General features: G+C 55.7%; 2 protein-coding genes across 15 annotated transcripts in view; both read left to right on the forward strand.

Moving 5' to 3' along the window:
• The window catches only part of HDAC10 (histone deacetylase 10), a 7,963-nt gene extending 3,620 nt beyond the window's left edge, over positions 1-4,343 (forward strand). For 5 of the 11 annotated variants that reach the window (XM_034986032.1, XM_034986033.1, XM_034986031.1 and 2 more), the window contains 9 exons: positions 80-169; positions 321-427; positions 499-566; positions 646-910; positions 1,014-1,098; positions 1,446-1,531; positions 1,653-1,709; positions 1,933-2,011; positions 2,170-4,342. In XM_034986032.1, coding sequence (XP_034841923.1) covers positions 80-169; positions 321-427; positions 499-566; positions 646-910; positions 1,014-1,098; positions 1,446-1,531; positions 1,653-1,709; positions 1,933-2,011; positions 2,170-2,544 — 1,212 coding nt within the window. In that variant the 3' untranslated portion in view covers positions 2,545-4,342. Of the gene's footprint in view, positions 1-79; positions 170-320; positions 428-498; positions 567-645; positions 911-1,013; positions 1,099-1,445; positions 1,532-1,652; positions 1,710-1,932; positions 2,012-2,169 lie in introns of all 11 variants that reach the window. The other 6 variants (XM_034986039.1, XM_034986036.1, XR_004675876.1 and 3 more) reach the window with 6 other exon arrangements.
• Positions 4,344-6,579: 2,236 nt separating this feature from the next.
• TUBGCP6 (tubulin gamma complex associated protein 6) overlaps positions 6,580-21,473 on the forward strand; it is a 26,557-nt gene continuing 11,663 nt past the window's right edge. For all 4 annotated transcript variants that reach the window (XM_034986043.1, XM_034986042.1, XM_034986044.1 and 1 more), the window contains exons 1-7: positions 6,580-7,805; positions 8,904-9,067; positions 13,087-13,297; positions 18,729-18,902; positions 20,022-20,143; positions 20,936-21,014; positions 21,118-21,227. In XM_034986043.1, coding sequence (XP_034841934.1) covers positions 7,065-7,805; positions 8,904-9,067; positions 13,087-13,297; positions 18,729-18,902; positions 20,022-20,143; positions 20,936-21,014; positions 21,118-21,227 — 1,601 coding nt within the window. In that variant the 5' untranslated portion in view covers positions 6,580-7,064. The remainder of the gene's footprint in view (positions 7,806-8,903; positions 9,068-13,086; positions 13,298-18,728; positions 18,903-20,021; positions 20,144-20,935; positions 21,015-21,117; positions 21,228-21,473) is intronic.

Raw genomic sequence — 21,473 nt, forward strand, 5'->3', positions numbered from 1 at the left:
GAGGTGAAGGCCTGTCCTGGCTGGGGAGGGCCTCTGGGGCCCTGGGGCCAGGTCCCCTCACACTTGGCTCTGGTTCCAGGGGCAGATGCAGGCCACGCCTGAGTGCTTCGCCCACCTCACGCAGCTGCTGCAGGTGCTGGCCGGCGGCCGGGTCTGTGCTGTGCTGGAGGTGACTGGCAGCAGGGAGGGCTCACAGGCCAGGTGTCGAGGTGCAGTCAGGGGGGCCCGCTCTACAGGGTGGGGCGTCCTGCCGGGACGGTGGCGCCCCGCCCCACTGACAGCCCTGTCTAATCTCGTGTCTGCCTTCGCCCTGCTCCCAGGGAGGCTACCACCTGGAGTCGCTGTCCCAGTCGGTGTGCATGGTGGTGAAGGCGCTGCTGGGTGACCCTGCCCCGCCCCTGTCGGGGTCCATGGTGCCTCGGCACAGGTATGGGGCAGGAGGCTGGGAAGGGCTGGGGGTTCCAGGCCAGGCCTTACGGCTCCTGTTTCTCCCCACAGTGCTCTGGAGTCCATCCAGAGTGTCCGGGCAGCCCAGGCCCCTCACTGGACTAGCCTTCAGCAGCAAGGTCAGTGTGGCCCACGCTGGGCGGCAGGGTACCTCCCCGGGCTCCCGCGCAGTGGCTTTGACTCTGAACCACTCCCTAGGGCCGGCCCACCTACTGAACCCCAGCACCTGCTCCCCAGAGGGGAGACGCCCATCTGTGTCGCCTGGGGGGCCCGGATTCAAGGCAGCGGAGGCCCAGGGCTCGGCTGTACCGAGGTCCCTCCTGGACCAGCTGCACCTCTACCCCACACCCCCTGCCCGCACGGCTGCCGCCCTGACGGCACAGGATGCTGCTCTGGTCCTACCGCCTGATGTCCTCCGTCCAGAGGGGTCAGCCCCACAGGAGGAGACACGGGCCTGGGCCAGGTGGGCAGAGCAGGCCTGGGGAGAGGGATGGGGCTGTGGATGACACGCGCCGTGGTACCGGTGTCACTTCCTGTCCACGTGTCCCTCTGGTTTCCCACCACAGGCTACACGAGGCCCTGGCCCAGGACACGGCTTTCATTGCACTTGGAAAGGTCTTGCATCTATTGAACGGGATCCTGGATGGACAGGTGGGGGCACCTGGGATGGGCTGAGGGTGGCCATGGAGCTGGGGGCAGGGCCCAGGAGCTGCCCACAACAGATGGCCTGTCCAAGGGAGGGCTGGGTGGTGCAGAACCACATGGACCCTTTCTAGAACAGCTCTTAGGGGCAGGGTCACAAGTTCAGGCTCAGTCAGTCTTCTTAACTAAATGCTCTGACAGTGAGGTGAAGGCGATGATTTAAAGTGTAGTTTTAAGCATCTTATTTCCAGAAGGGGAGCAGTTTGAGCTCAGTTGGGCAGATGGCAGCTCCGTAGACAGGGACCAAGAGGAGGATGGATGTGACTCTGTGCCTGGTTGGGAGTTGCCCCCCACAGGTGAGCAGTGGCATCGCAACAACCCCAGCTGCGGCGGCCACCCTGGAGGTGGCCATTCGGCGCGGCTTGTCCCACAGAGCCCAGAGGTGAGCACCCCCGCCCTGGCGGGCCACACTGCTCCTGCTTCCCGGCCCCATGGGGAAGGCTCCAAGCATGGATTCCTGGCTGGGTGAGTGCAGCCCGTCCTGGGGCCACCTTTTCCTCTAGGGTGCTCTGTGTGGCTGTGGGACAGCTGGATCGGCCCCCAGACCTTGCCAGTGATGGGTAGGACACTTGGGTCCTGTGTGCATCCCGTCCTGTGTGTGGGTGGGCACGTACTCCTGAGTCCCCATGGGGGAGGGTGGGCAGGGCCTTCCCCAGCTGGAGTTTGGCAGAGGAGCTCCTGGGAGGGTCTCCAGCACCTTCCCTTCTGCTGTCTGGGCTCTGGAGGGTGAGCCACATCTCAAAGCCTTCCATGTGTGCCCACGTGCTCACTCTCCCCTGGAAGGAGAAATCTGTGGCTGAACATCAGAGGCAAAGAAGCGGCTGCCCTGTCCATGTTCCATGTGTCTGTGCCGCTGCCAGGGGTGAGTGGTGGGGTCCCGGGTAGGGCGGCTGCCACTCGTTGGCACCCTTGGGGCCGCTCCTGGCCTTCACCTGCCCTTCCTGGCTTCCTGATGGGACTGTGGGAGGTGGGGTGACCCCTGGCTGAGGGCCTGGAGCTCTGCTGCTGTCCTTCCCACAGACAACAGGTGGGTTCTTGAGCTGCATCCTGGCCCTTGTGCTGCCCCTGGCCTATGGTTTCCAGCCTGACCTGGTGCTGGTGGCGCTGGGACCAGCCCATGGCCTCCAGGACCCCCAAGCTGCACTCCTGGCTGCGCTCCTACGGGGACCAGCGGGGGGCCGAGTCTTGGTCCTAGTGGAGCAGGTGAGTTGGGCAGGGTGGACGTGCTGTGGGTGGGAGGTGGGGAGACCAGTGACTTGCTGCTTCCACCTCTACTCCTGGCCCAGGAATCCACATCCCAGCTTGCGGGGGTCCTGGCCCGGGTGTTGCATGGAGAGGCACCCCCCAGCCTGGGTCCCTTCTCCATGGCTTCCCCCGAGGACCTGCAGGCCCTGATACACTTGAGAGGGCAGCTGGAAGCACAGTGGAAGATGCTGCAGGTGGCCGGTGAGGCTGGGGGGCAAGGCTGAGGCTGAACGCCGGGAGTCTAGGGGGACAGTTCTGCCATAGAGCTCTGTGGGGAGAGGGGCTCACATCTTGGGGAGTGAGGTGCTGTCCTGAACCTGCTCATCGCAGTGACAAGCTGACTGTACATTTCTTCCTAGCTCCTTCTTGAGTTCTGTGACCTGGTAGCTTGAAATCAGCCAGGGTGGAAGTCTTTGCACCCCAGAAATGACAATACAAGCTAGTCCCCCAAGAGCCATAATTAAACATTCGCCAGTACCCCACTGCCTGAGGCCTTTGTGCAGAGGGCTGGGCTATGGAGTTGTCCAGGGCACTGGCTCAGGGGCACTCTGTCCACGGCAGTGACCGGGAGCCCCCATCCAGTGGCCCACCTCTTCACGGATGGCCCCATCCTCATTTCCCACACTTCTGTTAACCTTAAAAATAAAAGTTATTTTACCAGCAAAAATGGGTTTATTCAGGAGTAGTAGAGAATTGCAATTTGGGACAGGTAGACTATGGCAAAATACTAGGCTAGTCCAACAAGCAAAGAGGAACGTTATTTTATGGAGAGGAAGGAAGAAGCTGGGAAGGATTGTTCCGAATGAACATCCATTGGAGAAAATCAAGAGTTCAGGATGATGATGATTTTCTGATGATCCTTTGCTGTTGATTCTTCTGTTGGGCCTCTAATCAACGATCATTCCTGTGATGGGCATGGAGTGGTATAGCTCCTCCTTCCAGCCTCCCCTTCTAGCATCCCAAGCCCACTTCCGAGAGTTTCCCTTTATTAATTTCCAAATTTCCCTCCTTTTGATCAAGACCTTTCTTTGAAAGCGTCACTGATCAAGAGTCAGGTTTTCCGTATTTAGTGGTTTTGTCTGTTGCTGCCAGGAAGGACTTCTCTGGTTATCCTGTCCTACAGCAGAGGGAAAGTATGTACCAGTTGGAAACCACCTAAGGCCACATTTGAGTCAGACGGGAGGTCAGGAGGGAGAACTGCCAGGCACTTCCCGTCTAAAGTCTACATATTCTCAAGGTTACAAGTATTGGAGATCATTTCCGTAGTGGGCACATCATTTTTACAGAAGTTTGACAGTTAACAAAATACAAAACTTAAAGGAGCTATACAAAACAGAATATAACAATCCCAAATTGAATGGTGGTTCTAAACCAGACTGTAGGTCTGCAGTCGCCAACTGAAGATACTTATTGGCACTCATTCCAATTTAGGGGAGAAAGTTCTCCCTAGGGAGGCAAACCCAGAATCCTGTGTGCCTCCTGGAAGTTCCTGTGGGGAGAGGGGGGTACTGCAAGATCACATGAAAACAATTAGCCAAGTGTGTTTGGGAAAAATGAAGCAATAGCTGAACAAAAACAGCAAAACCTCAAAGATGTATTAAAACAGTACTGTTATCTCAAAAGAACTGAAAACAAATGTTATCCAGTAACAGCCTGTATGGTGGCAAATTCACAGACTGAATTTGGGTAAGAATCCAGTGTAAGATACAGGTCAGATGAAAGAGGGACTTTTGTGAAGACCGAAGAAACCTAACCCTTCAAAAAAAAAGTGAGTGGAAAATTCATTTGTCCCGGGATCATGGTGAGGCTGTTTCTGCAAGGCCATAATCAAAAGAGGTTTCCCCCTTCCACAGGGCTTGGGAGATCCACACAAGGGCACTGTCTTCCCCCTAAAGGAGGGGAAAGGAGGAAAAGGCACATGGGCCTGGTCTATGCATCTCAGGACAGCTCCCTCCCCAGATGTCTGTTTCAGTCTGGGAGGTCTTTACTTCCAGGTCACCAGCTGGTGTTTGGGTCCAGTCAGGCTTTGGTGCTTTCTCTACACATGTCCCATGGATCCAAGAGTCTCTTACCTGGAGTTTGGTGGCACAAGGGCTGGTTAGCAGATCTGAGAGGGGCCTTTCTGGCAAGGTTGTGGAGGTGTCTTTTCCAATAAACGAAATGTCCAGGTTGCAAGGTGTGATGCTTAAGGCCACCCTCTCCATCTCCCAGGAACTCACTGTGTAGATTGTTCTACCAAAGCGTGGCTACCTTTTTTTCTTTTTTTAAAAGATTTATTCATTTGAGGGGGGGGGAGGGGCAGAGGGAGAGAATCTCCAAGCAGACTCCCCGCTGAGCGCTGAGCATCCCCCCGCCTCCCCCGTGGTGCTCACCACTGAGGAGATCACGCCCTGAGCTGAAACCAAGAGTTGGAAGCTCAACCCATGGAGCCACCCAGGCGCTCCAAAGCATGGTTACTTTTAATAGAAACAGTTAGACCCGAACAGTTTTGAAGTATATCTCCTTTTATTAACGTGTCAGAGGAGGCAGGGGCCAAGTGCATTGGACGTCCTGGAAATCTCGAAGGGTGGGAGTCTGGGAGATCCCAGATCTGAGGGTTAGAAGGACCAACAGCAATGCTCTTGGCCCAGGTATTTTGGAGGGGCTGCAGATTTTGCCAGTTGAGGCTTACCAATGCTGGTGGTGCATGTGACTAACGCAGGGAATGTGGATGGGGGGTGCAGTGAAGGTGAGGCCTGCCAAGCAGCGCAGGCCTGCTGAAGCGTCCGGCCAGTAAGATGAGTTCTCCGACCACAACGACGTTCGAGAGGGGTTCCCTGGGTAGGGACAATCTTTGCTAACAGAATTTTAGCCACAGAAGCAGCACTGGCCCGTCTAGAAGAGAAAGCTTCGATCCAGTGAGAAAACATGAGCCGGGAGACATGGAAGCTGTAGGAGACCCACTTGTGTGGACAGGTGGGACGAGCGATGCAGGCCCTCTTTGTGGCCTTATTATTTCCCACCCATACTGGTTCGTAAACACTATCATTTTGCCCTACCTGACCCAGTGGGAACAAATGACCAGTGTCCCCGGGCTCTGCCATGGTGCCATCATAGACAAGTACAGGGAACATGCCAAAGGGTCGTTTATTTCCCCTGGTTGGCTACTTTTGGTTCATTCAGTCCATGGCACCGCAGTTTTAAAAACAGAACCAGCTGAGGTCCCAGAAAGGGGGGGTCCCCCAAAGCACTGTGATTTCTTTTTTTTTTTTTTTTAAAGATTTTATTTATTTATTTGACAGAGAAAGACACAGCGAGAGAGGGAACACAAACGGGGAGTGGGAGAGGGAGAAGCAGGCTCCCGCCGAGCAGGGAGCCCGATGCGGGGCTGGATCCCAGGACTCCGGGATCATGACCTGGGCCGAAGGCAGACGCCCAACCGACTGAGCCACCCAGGCGCCCAGCACTGTGATTTCTGGGGGCCCGGTTCTCGGAGGTTTTTCTCTAGAGCAGACAAATTCCTCAGCAGCGCAGCTCTGACCGAGCAGTCCAGTTCTGAAAAGGCGACCTCTCAGCCAGGACAAGGCCTGGAGCACCCGCGCCCAGAGCGCGGGGCTTGAAATCCGCCGAAGACTCGGCCTCCAGCCCGGTCCGAGGCGGCAGCGCGTTCCGCGGGCGCCCGCGCGGTCTGCGCACCAGCTCGCGGCTCGTGGGGGCCCGCTCCGGGTTGCACGGCAGGCCAGCGAGCACCGTGCCGCCAAACATCGCTTCACGAGCACACACGGGTTTGCTCGGGAAAGCAGACCTGCAGCCCGCGCCCAGCTGCGGCAAAACCGGAGAGGGAAGCTGGCAGGGTCGGTCGGTGCGCGAGCAGCAGGAGTCCGGGGTACTGCGGTTGCTCCCCGCCGGAGCCGCGGCGCACGGGGCTCGCGGTCCCTGCGTCCCCGCGGGGCGCGCTCGGGCTGCGTCGGTGACGGACGCGGCGATGACCGGGGTCCAGCGGGGGGCCCCGCTCCAGCCCCACTCGTGGCGTGCGCGGCCCACCCCAGCGAGTGTGACCAACCCGCCGCGGGGCTCGGACTCCCCACGCGGCTGCGGCGCTCCAAGCCGGAAGTACCCTCCCCGCCGCGACCTCCGGGCCCGCCCCGCCCCCGATGACGCAATTCCGGCGCGCCCGCGCGGCGGTCTTGCGGGTCGCGAGGCAGTGACGCCGCGGGCGGGGACAGCGGTGGCGGGAGCGGGCGCCGCGGTCTCGTCGCAGGCTGAGGCCTCGCCCGGCGACCCTGCCTGCCGCCGCCCCCACACTCCCTCCTCCGGCGGCGCGCAGTCCCGGCCGCCCCTCTCCGGACGTCGACAGAGCGTCCAAAGCGGGCCACGTCCACTGTGTACGGCCCTCGCGCATCTCCTCGGGTGGTCCCGCTTCCGTGACCCCTGAAGGGCGAAGACTCGTGGGTGGGACAAGTGGCGAGCTGGCGCTCTGCAGCCTACTGCGGGCGGCGGGGTGGCGGCGGGCACAGGGAGGGCAAGAACCTGAAAGTGCGAGTGCTGGGCCTCCGGGTGTCGGTTTCGGGGTCGCCGGGCGGTCAGCGCCGTCTGACCCGCTCCCACGCCCTGCGTTTCGGAGGCCGGAGCGCAGCCCGGCCAGGGTGCTTTCTTACTCGCTGGGGGCCTGGAGCTGAGAAGGGGTGGGCATGGCCAGCGTCCCCCAGCTGTTCGACGACCTGTGCGAGGCCGTCCTGCCGGCCGCGAAGGCTCGCCTGGGCCAGCACGGCGGGAGCCGGAAGAGGGCAAAGCAGAGACTTAAGAGGGTGGCCTACAATGCCCTTTTCACGAATCTCTTTCAAGATGAGACTCATAAACTGCAGCCTGATCTCTCCAGACTCCCAGTGAAGAACAGGATCCTCATGCTGTCCTTCGACTTGAGAGTGGGTGGTCTGGGCCCCGAGGCTGACCGTCTGGAGGGACTGGTGGAGGAGCTGCTAGCAGCCCCTTGCTGTCCGTTCGTGGAGGTGGGGTCTGTTTTGGGCCTCCTGGTTCAGCTGGCAGGGAGCGGCCCCCCTCAAGTGCTGCAGCGCAAGCGGGACTACTTCTTTAACAACAAGCATGTGGGGAGAAACGTGCCCTACAGCGGCTACGACTGCTACGACCTGAGTGCTTTTGAGATGGACGTTCAGTCTTTGATCTCCAGAGAGGAGTACTTGTGTCAGGACATGATCCAGAAGGCGCTTGAGGTGATGGAGGCGGCCCCAGGCACTGGCCTGCCCACCGCGGGGCTCTTCTCATATGGGGACCCTTGCGGTGACAGGTTTGAGAGAGACACCCGGGTCTCGCTTTTCGGCGCTCTGGCGCACAGCCGCACATATGACATGGATGTCCGGCTAGACCTGCCCCCGATGCCGGACAGTGCAGACCTCTCTGGATTGGCCATTAAGGTAGAGTGTTTGCTTTCCTGCGTCCAGCTCCCCGGCAGCTGGAAATGCCTCCTTTGACCTTGCCTTGGTCATGGTAAAGGTAGGATAGCGCTCGAGTCCCTGTCACTTGGTGGCTGAGCCGTGGCGAGGCGAGGCTGCTGGAGTGGGCTTCACCTGGGTGGGCAGGGACGCCACCGCCCACCTGCAGACCAAAGCAGCACGCTGCTTTTCACCTTCTAACGGGGCGCGTTGTCAGGTCACTTACTCTGCTCTCTAGGGTTGCTGTTTATGTTTAATTACAAGGAAGTAACAAGTTCAGCTACATCTCAAGTACATAGCAGAGCCACGTGCCGCAGAATGTTTGTTTTTGCTATGTGCGCAGTTTTGTGCACTTTCTTCCACCTATAAAGTGGGATATTTCCTACCTTAGTAAATCATTGTTGGCCTTTATGTTTTGTGACTTTATAAATGTTGCTGAGACATTTCAGCACTGTCATTACTCAGTTATTCCTTTACTACGAAAAATTCTCACTGTAGTGAACATCTTGGCGTGCGTAAATTTTTCTGTTTACTATGATTTTTTAAATTTTTTAATTTTTAAAGGATTTATTTACTTATTTGAGAGAGAAAACGCACACGAGCTGGGGGGGGCGGGGGAGTGGCAGGCAGAGGGAGAAATAGGCTCTGCGCTGAGCCGGGAGCCTGACATAGGGCTTGATCCCAGAATCCTGGAATCATGACCTGAGCCGAAGGCAGACGCCTAACCAACTGAGCCACCCCAGTGTTCCTACTATGATTTTTTTATGCTGGGTTCCCCAAAATGGAATTTTCACATCAGAATCATTTCATGAAAAATTCCATTGTAAGTGATATTGACGCTTATGTGTCCTATATAACTGGAAATCCATAATCTTAATTAATCCAGAGAGTGATTTGGTGGGAGTGAAAATATTGTGTAGTAGCTACGTGCTTGGGAAAAATAGAGGAAACATTCTGCTGGGTGTTTCTTGTAACGAGTAATGGGAAGTGTGTGGGGAAGTCCCGGAATTCTGACCACACTTGGGTGAAATTTAGACCCAAAGACATACATGATGTTTCCTTCTTTCCTGTGGTCTCCAGGTTCCTCAGAGTGTGGATCAGTCCGACGATGAAGGGTTCCAGTCAGCATCTAATTTGACTCCTGACTCCCAGTCTGAACCAGGCATGACTCCAGACATCGACCTGTGGGATGCCGTGCTCACCTACGAGGCCAGCAAGCGGAGGTGCTGGGAGCAAGTTGGATGGTCCGTGAGCCTTTGCTGCTAAACGCATCCCCCCCGCCCCCCCGCATGTGAGCGTGGCCTGTCCTCGGGAGGGCTCAGGCAGTTGTTTGTAGAGCAGCTATGGTGGGATTAGGAGCCTGGAAGTTTCATCAGGCTAGTGTGTGGCAGGCCTGGATCCTGGGAGGTGAGAGGGATGCCGAGGGGAAGGACTTGCAGGCTTCAGGGAGGTTTCTCCGGTGCCAGTGACTTCTGCAAATCAGTGAGGGCTCCCAGTCAGGTGTCGAGGGCAGCCTGGCAGGTGCAGTCAGGGCCAGGGCACAGAGTGCTGGTGAGGGAACAAGCTTCGCGTCCACTGGTCTTCACATCCAGGGCTGACCGTGGTGCTCTCTGGCTGACAAGTTCAGTCATGGCAGAGCTGCCCTGACCGGTGCCAGCATCCCGTCCCCTGGGCTCATCCGTGTCCAGAGGCGTCTGCACTCAGGACCGCTCAGTCTGTAAAGCACTGGTGTCGCCCCTCAAAAGCTCCCAGAATGGGGATAGAGGACACACATTTCCCACTATTTGCTCCTTGGACCCTCTTGTCCCATCTCATCTGCTGGCAATTCTGTGGAACTCCATTTTGGGGAGCATAGGATGCAAGAGTCAGTGTTCGCAGGAGTGCAGTGCCTTCTGGTGCAGCGTCTGGGCCCAGCAGGGTCTCTGCAGGGTGGACATGGGCCGGGGCGTAGGCAGTTAGGGGCCGGTTGTGTTCGGGCACCGCTCCTGCTGGCGAGGTCATCTGTCTCGTGCAGTGGATTCCTCCAGGGATGGCCAGCTCCCTGCTTCCCTCAGCACCACCGGTGGTGGTGCTGGCCTTGTCTTGCAACTTCCTGTCTTGTGTGCACAAACCAAGTCTAGCCATCCCGCTTCCCGCTAACCCCCCACATGTCCCAAAAGTGGGCCAACAAGTTAGCACTTTCTTCTGTAAATATTTGCTTAGTGGTATTTCATTAGTTTCTACTTTTTAGGACACCATTTAGGAGATACGATTGCTCACCAGGTCTCTGTCCTTGCCCCCTGTTCTGCCGAGTGCAGTTGATCTCCTTGGCGTCCCCCGAAGGTTGCTGACCTTAGAGCTCCAGCAGCGAGGAGCACCGCGGCGGTCTTCCCCTCGCTCCCAGGACATGAGCGCGTGCCCAGCAGTGCACACATGGTGGCTTCCTCAGGGAGACCCTCAGGGCCACGCCTCAGTTGGGCGTGGGCCCCAAACTCACTTCCCCCAAGCATCCTCCTCTGCCTGTTCTGGTGCGAACCTGATCCCACTGGCCCCTGACCCCTGAGGCCTTTTGCACTAGTTCATTTGGCAAATCTTTTGAACTTGTTTCAGTTTAAATCCCAGCCACCTGCTAGTTTCCTACCATGAGCTCTGGCTAGTGGGCAGTTAAGGAGGCTGCTGCCCTCCAGAAGCAGGGCTGCCTGTCCACCCGCAGCCCTAGGACTGTAAACTCTGTCCTCTGAGACCCCTGGAGGACCCCTCCCCTGTGCTTTGGCCCGAGTACCCGCGTAGGTCTGAAGGCCTCCTCTGCTGTTTCTCTGTGGCTGCACCCATTCTGGGGGGAGTGATTTCATTATGTTGACGGCTGAGTTCTCCATGGGGACAAGGGGAATTTGGTGTTTTCCTTCATGGATTTTTCTGCCTTAGCTCTGAATCCCCCAAGGGGGCACACATGGCCACGGCGGTGCTGGCGTTGACCCTGGAAGAGTGGGGGCAGGAACAGCCGGGGGTGAGAAATGGGATGGCGCCTGCAGCGTGCACCTGTCCTGAGCAACTCCCTGGAGGAAGCTGAGAAGGACTTTGAAACTTGAGAAGTCTTTCCTCTCGCTCTTCTCTCGCGCCCTCTCGAGGGAGCGAGGGCAGATGTCCGTGGTCTGGCCACAGCCTACCTGCCAACCTGGATGCCTCAGGTCTGGCCTCCCTGCTTCCTCCTGCCCTTCCCTCATCCTCCACACAGCTGGTGCCACCTTCCAGGGACAGAAACCAGAGCACATCATTGCTCTGTCTGCCACACTTGATGGCTGCCCCTGGTCTGGATCGAGGGCCAATCCTTCCGTGAAGTCCTCCCCGCACTCCCCAGCTCCACTCACACTGACCCCTTTTCTCTTCTTGTTGCTCCCTGGGCCTCTTGGAGTCCTCCTCAGCCCTGGGGTCCAAGTCAATGCTTCCTCGTTTCTCCCATCTGTAGCGCCTGCCCTGGGAGGCTGGGCTTGTCTGCCTCGCTGCTCCCCCTGCACTCAGATACTTGCTGAAAGAGGGGAAGAATGATTGACGTGCATTGTCAATTAAAAAGGATTTTTGTTTTTTTTAAAGATTTTATTTATTTGCAAGAGAGGGACGCCTGGGGGCTCAGTAGGTTAAGGGACTGCCTTTGGCTCAGGTCATGATCCCAGGGGCTTCTCCCTCTCCCTCCTCCTGCTCATGCTCTCTCTGGCAAATAAATAAAATCTTTTCTTTTTTTTTTTTAAGATTTTATTTATTTATTTGAGAGAGAGAGAGCAGAAGCAGGGGGAGCGGGGGAGGGGTGAGGAGCAGGCTGCCTGCTGAGCAGGGAGCCCGATGCAGGACTCGATCCCAGGACCCCGGGATTGTGACCTGAGCTGAAGACAGACACTTCACCGACAGAGCCACCCAGGCGACCCAGCAGGATTTTTGATTTAATAGGTTCTGAGATGTATTGTTCTTGTACCTTGTACATCATTCCTGATGGGATGAAAACGTGCTGGTGGTCAGACATGCATCTTGATGTTAAAATGTTCTATAGCTTGGAGCTGTTACGCCCTCAGGAAATGACTTTTGTCTTTGAAGAATAAATGATACTCTTTTTGACATGCTAGACCTAAAATAAATTTTTTTTGCAGAGGAGGAGAAAGGAGCTGGTTAGGTATTAAAAATGAGAAGAAAAGTTTTAAAAGAGCTTGTATTCCCCAAGCTCCCTTTATTAAGAAATTACTTTTTCATAGGGCGCCTGGGTAGCTCAGTCATTAAGCGTCTGCCTTCGGCTCAGGTCATGATCCCAGGGTCCTGGGATTGAGCCCCGCATCGGGCTCCCTGCTCGGCGGGGACCCTGTTTCTCCCTCTCTCACCCACCGTGCTTGTGTTCCCTCTCTCACTGTGTCTCTGTCAAATAAATAAAATCTTAAAAAAAAAAAAAAAAATTACTTTTTCAGTGGATTTTAAAAAACAGCTCTTTCATGTTTTTCAGTAGGGGTTTATGGTTTTCAAAGGAATATTTAAAAAGTGATACTGGTTTTTTTTTTTGGCTGCTTTTGACTGATGTGGCTGTGAATTCCTGGCATAGATAGGACGGCGTGGAGGCAGAGCCCCTGGAGGCTGCTGTGTGTCCAGAGGCACCTTCTGCAAGACCAGCAAGCCTGTTACGTCCAAGAGTTTGTGAGACTTTTTGCTCCACGAAACTGAATAAAAGAAACCTCATTAAGATATTCGGGAGGCTGGCAGGGGGGCTCCCAGGAGGGAGCATGCTGCTGGAGCTAAATGGGGGGCCACCTGCCTGGTGTGTCTTGTGCCACGGGGGCTGCCCTGACTGGGAGCTCCCCCTGCCGGCCGCCGGCGCCATTCTCGTCAGCTCTCTCAGGCTGGATCCCAGGAGTGGCAAGATGCACGTAGCTAAGATTTGCCGTCATGCTCGTCTTGAGCATACAGTTTTGTATGTGGCTTATTTAACTTAGTGTAATGTATTCGAGGTTCATCCATGTTGTAGCAGGTGTTGGTGTCCATTCCAAGCCTGAATCATATTCCACTTCATGGGCAGGCTGTGTTTTGTGTATCCATTCATCTGTCGTTGGACATCTGGGCTGCTGTGGGCGCCATGCTTATTTTTAACATGAAGACACATTGTGATCGTCATCCTGAGGAGCATCGTGTGCCCCTGGGCACTTGTTGCTGCTTCTGGTCTTCGTCCCTCTCTCCCCGCCTTTTGTTCATGCAGCTGAGGTGTGTGTGTTGCTCCATCCGCTTAGTGCCCCCTCCTCTGTCGCCCACACAGCCCCCCTGGCCACAGAGAGGAGCCCTACCTCACGGAGGCCGGAAGGGACGCCTTTGACAGGTTCTGCAGGCTCCGCCACGGGGAGCTGCAGGTGCTTGGCGGGGGCCTGCTGCAGGCCCCACAGCCCGTCCTGGTAAAGGAGTGCGAGCTGGTGAAAGATGCGCTGAATGTCCTGATTGGGGTCGTGTCTGCCACGTTTTCCCTCTGCCAGGTAAGCAAGTGCCGGCATGCGGGGGCAGCAGCAGCACTGTCCTGGCAGCCTGCCGTCTGCCTGGCACTTCACAGCATAGACGGGAGCCCAGTGCAGTAAGCGGGCGGCCTCAGATACCAGCCTCTGTGAGGCGGGCTGGGGGCAGGGCGCCGTGGGTCTGCTGGGAAGCCGGCTCCATGGCCTGCCCGGAGGTCATGGCCACCGTCTTCTTGTTTCAGTTTTAAAAAGTATTAGTTTATGAATGCCATTTTAAAACTGAACAAAAGTGCGATGTTTATTGCTATTGGTAAAACAATAGAAACGTGCCCGCCATTTCCATGCCCATCCTCAAGAGGGGCCGAGGGGCCCTCTGAGCCTTCCTTGTACTTGGACAGGGTGCGCACTCAGCCCCGAGGGCCACCTGCCTTGCAGGAAGGCCCCCCCCCCCCCCCGCCCCGTTCGGAGACTGTTGCTGGCTTTACTCAGTGCCCTGGGCTTCTCTCCTTGCCGGTGGGCGGGACCTCGCTCATTCTGGGCAGTAGCTGCAGCTTATCTACCTTTTGCCTCTTGCTGGGCACTCATAAAATAAATGAATGTATTTACAAGCATGAAGCCTTTTGTACATGTCAGTCTGCGGAGCCTTCTTTCATGTAAGTGCCCCCCGCCTCTTTGTTTCTGAAGCGTTCTTACATAGTGGCTGTTCTCGAACTTGAGTATGTGCTAGACGCATGGCCTGGGGTTGCCCCGAGACATGCTCTCTCGAAGACTCCTCAGGTGGTTGATGCAGGTGCTGGTGTGAGGGCCACCCTCTGGAGACTCTCTAGAATGCCATTTTTATGGCCTCTTACGAATGGCCTTACTATGGAAGCAACCCCCCTCCTTTTTTTTTTTTAGTTTTGGTAAAATACACATAAAATTTAACATCTTAACCACTTTTTTCTTGTCTTTTCTTTTCTTTTTTAAGATTTTTATTTATTTATTTGAGAGAGAGAGAATGAGAGAGAGAGAGCATGACGGGGGGAGGGTCAGAGGGAGAAGCAGACTCCCCGCCGAGCAGGGAGCCCCATGCGGGACTCGATCCCGGGACTCCAGGATCATGACCTGAGCCGAAGGCAGTCGCTTAACCAACTGAGCCACCCAGGCGCCCCACTTTTTTCTTTTTTAAGATTTATTTATTTATTTACTTTGAGCGAGAGAGTGTGCGTGCGTGTGTGCGAGCTGGGTTGGGGGCAGGGTAGAGGAAGTGACTCCTCAATAAGCACGGAAGCCGTCACGGGGCTCGATCTCATGATCCTGAGACCAGGACCTGAGCTGAAACCAAGAGTCAGATGCCTAACTGCGCCCCCCAGGCATCCTCCACTTCTTTTTTTAACCCACTTTTAAGTGTACTATTCGGGGGCATTAATTACATTCCCAGTGTTGGGTGATCATCATCACTGTCTGTTTACAAAATTTTTCATCTTCCCAACCTGAACTTCCCAGACTCTGTCCCCATCACGCACTCTCCCCACAGCCCCCTCCCCGGCCCCGCCGTCTGCTCTCTGTCCCCCTGGGTCTGACCACTGCAGGTGCCTCCTAGAAGTGGAACCAGACAGGATTTGTCCTTCTGGGTCTGGCTTGTTTCAGCACAGTGTCCTCAGGGCTCCCCCGGGTCGTGGCAGGTGTCAGCAGCTCCTTCCTTTTTAAGGCTGAGTACTACTCTTTGTATGTATGTACCACGTTTTATTTATGCATTCATCTGCGTGTGGGCACATGGGTTGGCCGTTGTGAATGTGCTGCTGTGAGCGTGTGTGTGCAAGAGTTTGAGTCCCTGCTTTCAGTTCTTTCAGGTATATACCCGGGAGTGTGAGTGTTGGGCCCTGTGTTACGTTATGTGTAGCTTTTGGAGGAACCAACGAACTATTTTTCATGGTGGCTGCACCACTTTACCTTCCTTCCCACATCCTGTGAGGGTTCCAATTTCTCTTTGTCCTCATGGACACTTGTTTCATTTGCTTTAAGATAACTGTCCTGGGCACCTGGGTGGCTCGGTCAGTTAAGCAGCTGCCTTCGGCTTGGGTCATGATCCCGGGGTCCTGGGATCGAGCACCTCATCGGGCTCCCTGCTCGGCGGGAAGCCTGCTTCTCCCTCTCCCACTCGCCCTGCTTGTGTTCCCTCTCTCACTGTGTCTCTCTCTGTCAAATGAATAAATAAAATCTTAAAAAATAAATATTTATATATTTAATATATAAATAATATTTAATATTATTTAATAAATCATGTTTTTAAAAAAGATTTTACTTACTTATTTGACAGAGAGAGGGAACACAAGCAGGGGGAGCGGCAGAGGGAGAGGGAGAAGCCAGCTCCCTGCCGAGCAGGGAGCCCGACGTGGGGCTCGATCCCAGGACCCTGGGATCATGACCTGAGCCGAAGGCAGACGCTTAATGACCGAGCCACCCAGGTGCCCCCACAAATAAAATCTTTAAAAAAAGATAACTGTCCTAATGGGTGTGAAGCGGTGTCTCATAGTTTTGATTTGCATTTCCCTAGTGATTAATCATACTGAACATTTTTTTATGTGCTTATTGGCCATTTGTATATCTTCTTTGCAGAAATGTGTATTGAGTTCTTTGCCCATTTTTGAATTGAATTGTTGAGTTGTAGCATTTCTTTATATATTCTGGATATTAATCCCTTGTCAGTTTCATGATTTGCAAATATTTTCTTCTATTCTGTAGGCTGTCTTTTCACTCTCCTTATAGTTTTCTTCGAAGCATACATGTTTTTAATTTTCATGAAGTCCAGTTTATTTGTATTTTGTGCCTTTGGTGTCATATGTGAAAAACTGCCAAATCCGGGGTCAGGAAGATTTGCCTCTGCGTTCCCCTCAGAGTTTTTTGGTCTTAGGTCTTAAGTTGAGGTGTTTGATCTACTTTGAGTGTATTTTTATATGTGGTGTTGGGGGAGGACCCAACTTAAATCTTTTGCACGTGAATGTCCAGTTTTCTCAGCACTGTTGGTTGAAAAGACTGTCCTTTCCCCACTGAGTGGTTTTGGTGTCCTTACTGAAAATTAATTGGCCGTACATGGGAGGGTTTACCTCTGGGTTTCCTGTTTCGTTCATCTGCTCTCGGCATCTGTCTTTATGCCAGGAGCACACTGTCTTGATTACTGTAGCTTCGTAATAAATTTTGAACGTGGGGGGCCACTGGGGGGCTCCGTCGTTAGGCGTCTGCCTTCGGCTCGGGTCATGGTCCCAGGGTCCTGGGATCGAGCCCCACATGGGGCTCCCTGCTCGGCGGGAAGCCTGCTTCTCCCTCTCCCACTTCCCCTGCTTGTGCTCCCTCTCTCGCTGTGTCTCTCTCTGTCAAATAAATAAATAAAATCTTAAAAAAATTTTTGAACTTGGGAAGTGTGAGGCTTCCAACATTTTTCTTCTTTTTCAAGATTATTATTATTATTATTATTTTTTTAAGATTTATTTATTTTAGAGCAGGTGAGCAGGGGGAGGGGCAGAGGAAGAGGCAGAGAATCCCAGGCAGACTCCCTGCTGAGCGCAGAGCCTGACCACCAGGCTCCATCCCAAGACCCTGAGATCGTGAGCTGAGCCGAAATCAAGAGTTGGACACTTAACCGACTGATCCTCCCTCCACCTCCAGGTGCCCCTCCAGTGCTATTTTAAACAGAAATGGTGAAAGCAGACATTCCTGCCTCCTTCTTTGTCTTAGGGGAAAATCTTTCAGTCGTTTACCGTGGAGTGTGATGTTAGCTGTGGGTTTGCCATACATGGGTTTTATCATGTTAAGGAGGTTCCCTATATTCTTTAACCTATTGAGTGTTTTTATCATGGAAGTGTGTTGGAATTTGTCAAATGCTTTCTTTGCACTAATTAAGATAACCCTATTTTTTCTTCGTTCTATTAATGTGGCCTATCGCATTGATTGATTTTTTTTTTTTTTTTCACTTCTCCAATGAGTATTTATTATTAGCTAAGCCATGATTCAGGATCCCCGGGTGGGGATCAGCCAGCACACAGGTGGGAGAAGGATGGAGGGCAGAGGAGAGGCAGGTGGAGCCAGTTGAGATCTTCCCAGGAAACGTGCCTTCTGCCCGGCGGTGGTCCCGGGCTGACACCCAGGGTATGGGGCTGTGGGACGCATACAGGTGCTGGTCTCATGAAGTCCGTGTAGTTCTTCCAGCGGCTCCCGCTCTGCCTTTCGCTGGGGAAGTGGCTGGCCGCCGGGCAGTCTGATAGTTCTGGACTTCGGTCTTGATCCACGGTACTGACTCCTAAAGACGCCCCTGAAGCAGCTCGTGGGTCGGTGTGACCCTCGGCAAAGTCCGAATTGATTGATTTTTGTATGCCGAGCCACCCTTTTTAACATGCTGCTGGATTTGATTTGTTAGTGTTTTCTTTTTCAGATTTATTTATTTATTTGGGGGGGGTGGCAGTGGAGAGGTAGAGAATCCTCAAGCAGACTCCACGCCCAGTATGGAGCCCCATGGGGGGCTCCATCCCATGACCCCTGAGCCGAAACCAAGAGTCGGATGCTTAACCGACTGAGCCACCCAGGCGCCCCTGATTTGTTAGTACTTTATCAGAGATTTTTACATTTACGTTCATAAGGGAAGTTGGCCTATAGTTTTCCCTCCTTATAGTGTCTTTATCTTGCTTTGGAATCAGGGCAATACTGGCCTCTTAAAATTAGGAAGTATTCCCTCCTTTTCAGGTTTTGGAAGAGTTTGAGAACAATTGGTGTTAGTTCTTTAATTGTTTGGTAGAATTCACTGGTAATGCCATCTGGTCCTGAGCTTTTCTTTGTTGAGAGGGTTTTTTGTTTTTTTAAAGGTTTCTTTAAATTGCAATAAAATACACAAAACGTTTACCATCTTAATCTGTTGGGAGGTACTGTGTCTGTGGGAGCCTGTTGATAGAGAGGCTGTTGGCTGGGACGCCTGGGGCTTGTCTGTTGGCCCTCCCTGCCCGCCGTGTCAGAGCTGCAGTGGGCCGGCCTTTGCGGCTCTCCCTGTGATTCCAGGACACAGCTCGGCAGCAGCCATGTGTTGTCTCCTCGGGACGCGTCCCTGCGAGTCCAGTAGTCAGATCTAATGACAGCACTTTAGGTGCTGTGTGTGCACTTCTCGGGTAGTGTGGGAGGCCGCGTGTCTTCCTGCACCCGCATCCACAATTGGCTTGACGTTTCAGATACGTACTATTTTTCAGTGTGGTCCATAAAAACTCCTGTTTGTTGTTTCTGCGTGTGCATGTTTTCATTGCTGAGGGTGGGGCGGTCGGGCTATGCTTTGGGCCGTCTGCTCTCTGCTCTTGGCGCTTCCTGTGGGTGTGTCTTGGTTTGGGGGCACCCAGTCTTGGGACACTCTGCGCCGTGCTGAGAGGGTGGAAGGGGCGACAGTACCGTGTTGGGCTCTGGGTGCCTGACTCAGTAGCCTCTCCTCTGCCCTGTCCAGCCAGCTCAGACCTTCATGGTGAAGCGGGGTGTCCACGTATCAGGAGCCTCCCCTGAGAGCGTCAGCAGTCTCCTCTCAGAGGTGGGCGAGTGGGGGACACACTACACACGCCTGAGCCAGTTCTCTCTGCAGCCTGTGCTGGACTCCTCGTGCAGCAAGGGCCTCGTGTTCCAGGTACGGCCCTCCGCCTCGTCGCTCTCCCAGGCCTTCCTGGGAGCCTCAGGATTCTACCCCAGGACCCCTGAGTGCAAGCCTTTTGTTTCCTTAGCAACGTCTAAAAGCTGACAGTCCCTCTTCAGGAACGGGGTGCCCAGGGATGATGTTTTAGCTCCACTGTCACTTACCTGCAGACCTGGGCAGCCGTGTTTAGGCCATGGGATAGAGGTGTGGCCAGCATTCTGGGGGGGGGGGGGAGCTGGGCGGTATGGGGCAGGCTTATGCTGCCTGCTCCCTGCTGGGTCCTCAGGGAGTTGCATAGCGACCGACACAGCATCCTCCCTGCTTTGGGGCGTTGAAGTTCTAGGCCCTGGGGCTAGGCCAGCTCTTCTGGAGGACCTCACAGTCGGCCCATATGCCGGGCAGAGTCCCCCTGGGACAGCAGGTGCGGCCTGCTGGGAGGGGCAGGCGTCCAGATGGAGCAGGGTGTTTGGGGAGAGCTGAGCGAAGAGCAGCAGGGAGGCTGAGCAGAGGAGGCAGGAGGCAGGATGCTGGGGCCCACGGGGAGCTGGGGGGCATGGGCTCCTTCCCTTCGTGGCCCAGTGGCAGTGCTGGTGGCTGATGAGGTTCGGGTTTGAGACGGTGCAGGCCGGGCCCATGGAGGCAAGGAGGAAACTGACGAAGATGGGAGGGACTGCCATGCGGGTCGAGGACGTGGCTGGTGGGTAGACTGACTTTTGTTCCGGAGCGTTCCGTGCAGACCCGCTGCTGCAGTGCAGCCCAGGACGCGTGTGTTGCCGAGAGCCCGGTGGTTTGAGCGGCCAGAGACCCTCTCAGAGTTGGCACCCACGTGCAGAGCCTGGCTGCCCCTTCCAGAACTCCCCCTGGGACCCGCAGTTCCCAGCGTCCTGGTGTAGCTGGTCTGGGCCCTGGGATTCCGTGAAGGGTCCTTCCTTGCAGCTGGGCTGGGGTGCCTAGGCATGACCCATCCATGCCCATTCCTTGGAAGATGGAGCCCCAGGGTTGGGGACGGGAGCCAAGCCTTTTCCCCCAGCTCCAGTGCATCCTGTAAGTTCTGAGCTTAGCGGCCATGCCCCTGGGCCTGGCCGCCCCGCTCCCAGCCCCGTTGCCCAATAGGCCTTCACCAGCGGCCTGAGGAAGTTCCTGCAGTATTACCGTGCCTGCGTCCTCTCCACTCCGCCCACCCTGAGCCTCCTCACCATTGGCTTTCTTTTCAAGAAACTGGGCCGGCAGCTCAGGTGAGCCTTGGTGTGGGGGCCGAGTATGGGGGCCGTGTGGAGGCAGGTGCGGGACTTGCTGGGCTGCAAAGGGCTTGTGAGAACAGGGTCCCTTGCCCCCAGTGGGCTCCCCGGGTGCTGCGTGCTGTGTATCTGTTGGTGGCCTACCGTGGCAGGCCCCGTCTAGGGCTGGGGGCCACCTGCCTGAAGGGCACACAGGGTCCCCACAGACCTGGCTCCTGGCACTCCTGGTCAGTTCGTAAACCCCAGGCGGAGTGGTGTGGCAGGTGCCCTCTGGAGAAGGGAGCATGAGGGCCTGGGGATGCTGGGGAGAAGGGTTCAGTGGGAGAGGAAGCCTTGTGGGCAGAAAGGCTGGAGGTGGGGTGCAGTGGGGGTGGCGAGAGTCTGGGGGTGCCTGGAGGGTGCTGGGGCAGGGGCACTGTGCTGCCATGTGGATGTAGACTGCAGCAGGGCAGAGAGGGCGGGGGTCTGGGCGGGGTCTGGGCAGTCATCCAGGCCAGAGGAGGTGTCACCCGGCGTGAGGTGGCAGGGTGCTGTGGGGGCGGGGGGAGGGTCATGCACCCAGGGTGGTTCTGAGTCTTGTTGGAGCCTGAGAAGGGGGTGGAGATGCACAGGGTGTGCAGGGGGGACCAGGCAGGAAGCTCAAATCTGGAGTCCTTGAAGTCCGGGTGCTTTTAAACCTGGAGCGTGAAGGCAGGCAGAGATGGGCCCGGGAGACATTTTGCTTTGGTATCCCTGGACCTGGGGCCTCTGAGTGTCTGCTCCCTGGTCTCACGCAGCCTCTGTGTCTAGGTACTTGGCTGAGCTCTGCGGTGTTGGCACTGCACTCCCAGGTAGTGGGGCCGGAGAACCCAAGGCTGCATTCCCCACCGTGAGTTCTGGGTTCTTCCCGAGTGTCCTCCCTTGGTGGGGCTGCTGCTGGGCGTCGGCCGCGTGTGGTACTGCGCTGAAGCCCCTCCCCTTGCTGTCTCCAGGGGGTGAAGCTGCTCTCCTACCTGTACCAGGAGGCTCTCGATAATTGCAGCAACGAGCACTACCCAGTGCTGCTGTCCCTGCTGAAGACCAGCTGCGAGCCCTACACGAGGTGGGGCCCGCGTACCCCGCGCAGACCGTGCACCCCGCGCAGACCCCTGCCCCGCACAGACCGCGCACCCCGCGCAGACCGTGCAGACCGTGCACCCCGCACAGACCGCGCACCCCGCATACTCCGTGCACCCCATGCACCCCACGCAGACCATGCACCTCACATACCCCGTGCACCCCACCTACCCTGCGCAGACCGTGCACCCCGCATACTCCGTGCGCCCCGCACAGACCGCGCACCCCGCGC

This window comes from Mirounga leonina, unplaced genomic scaffold, assembly GCF_011800145.1.
Source record: "Mirounga leonina isolate KUSES-001 unplaced genomic scaffold, KU_Mleo_1.0 Mir_375, whole genome shotgun sequence".
Lineage (NCBI taxonomy): Eukaryota > Metazoa > Chordata > Mammalia > Carnivora > Phocidae > Mirounga > Mirounga leonina.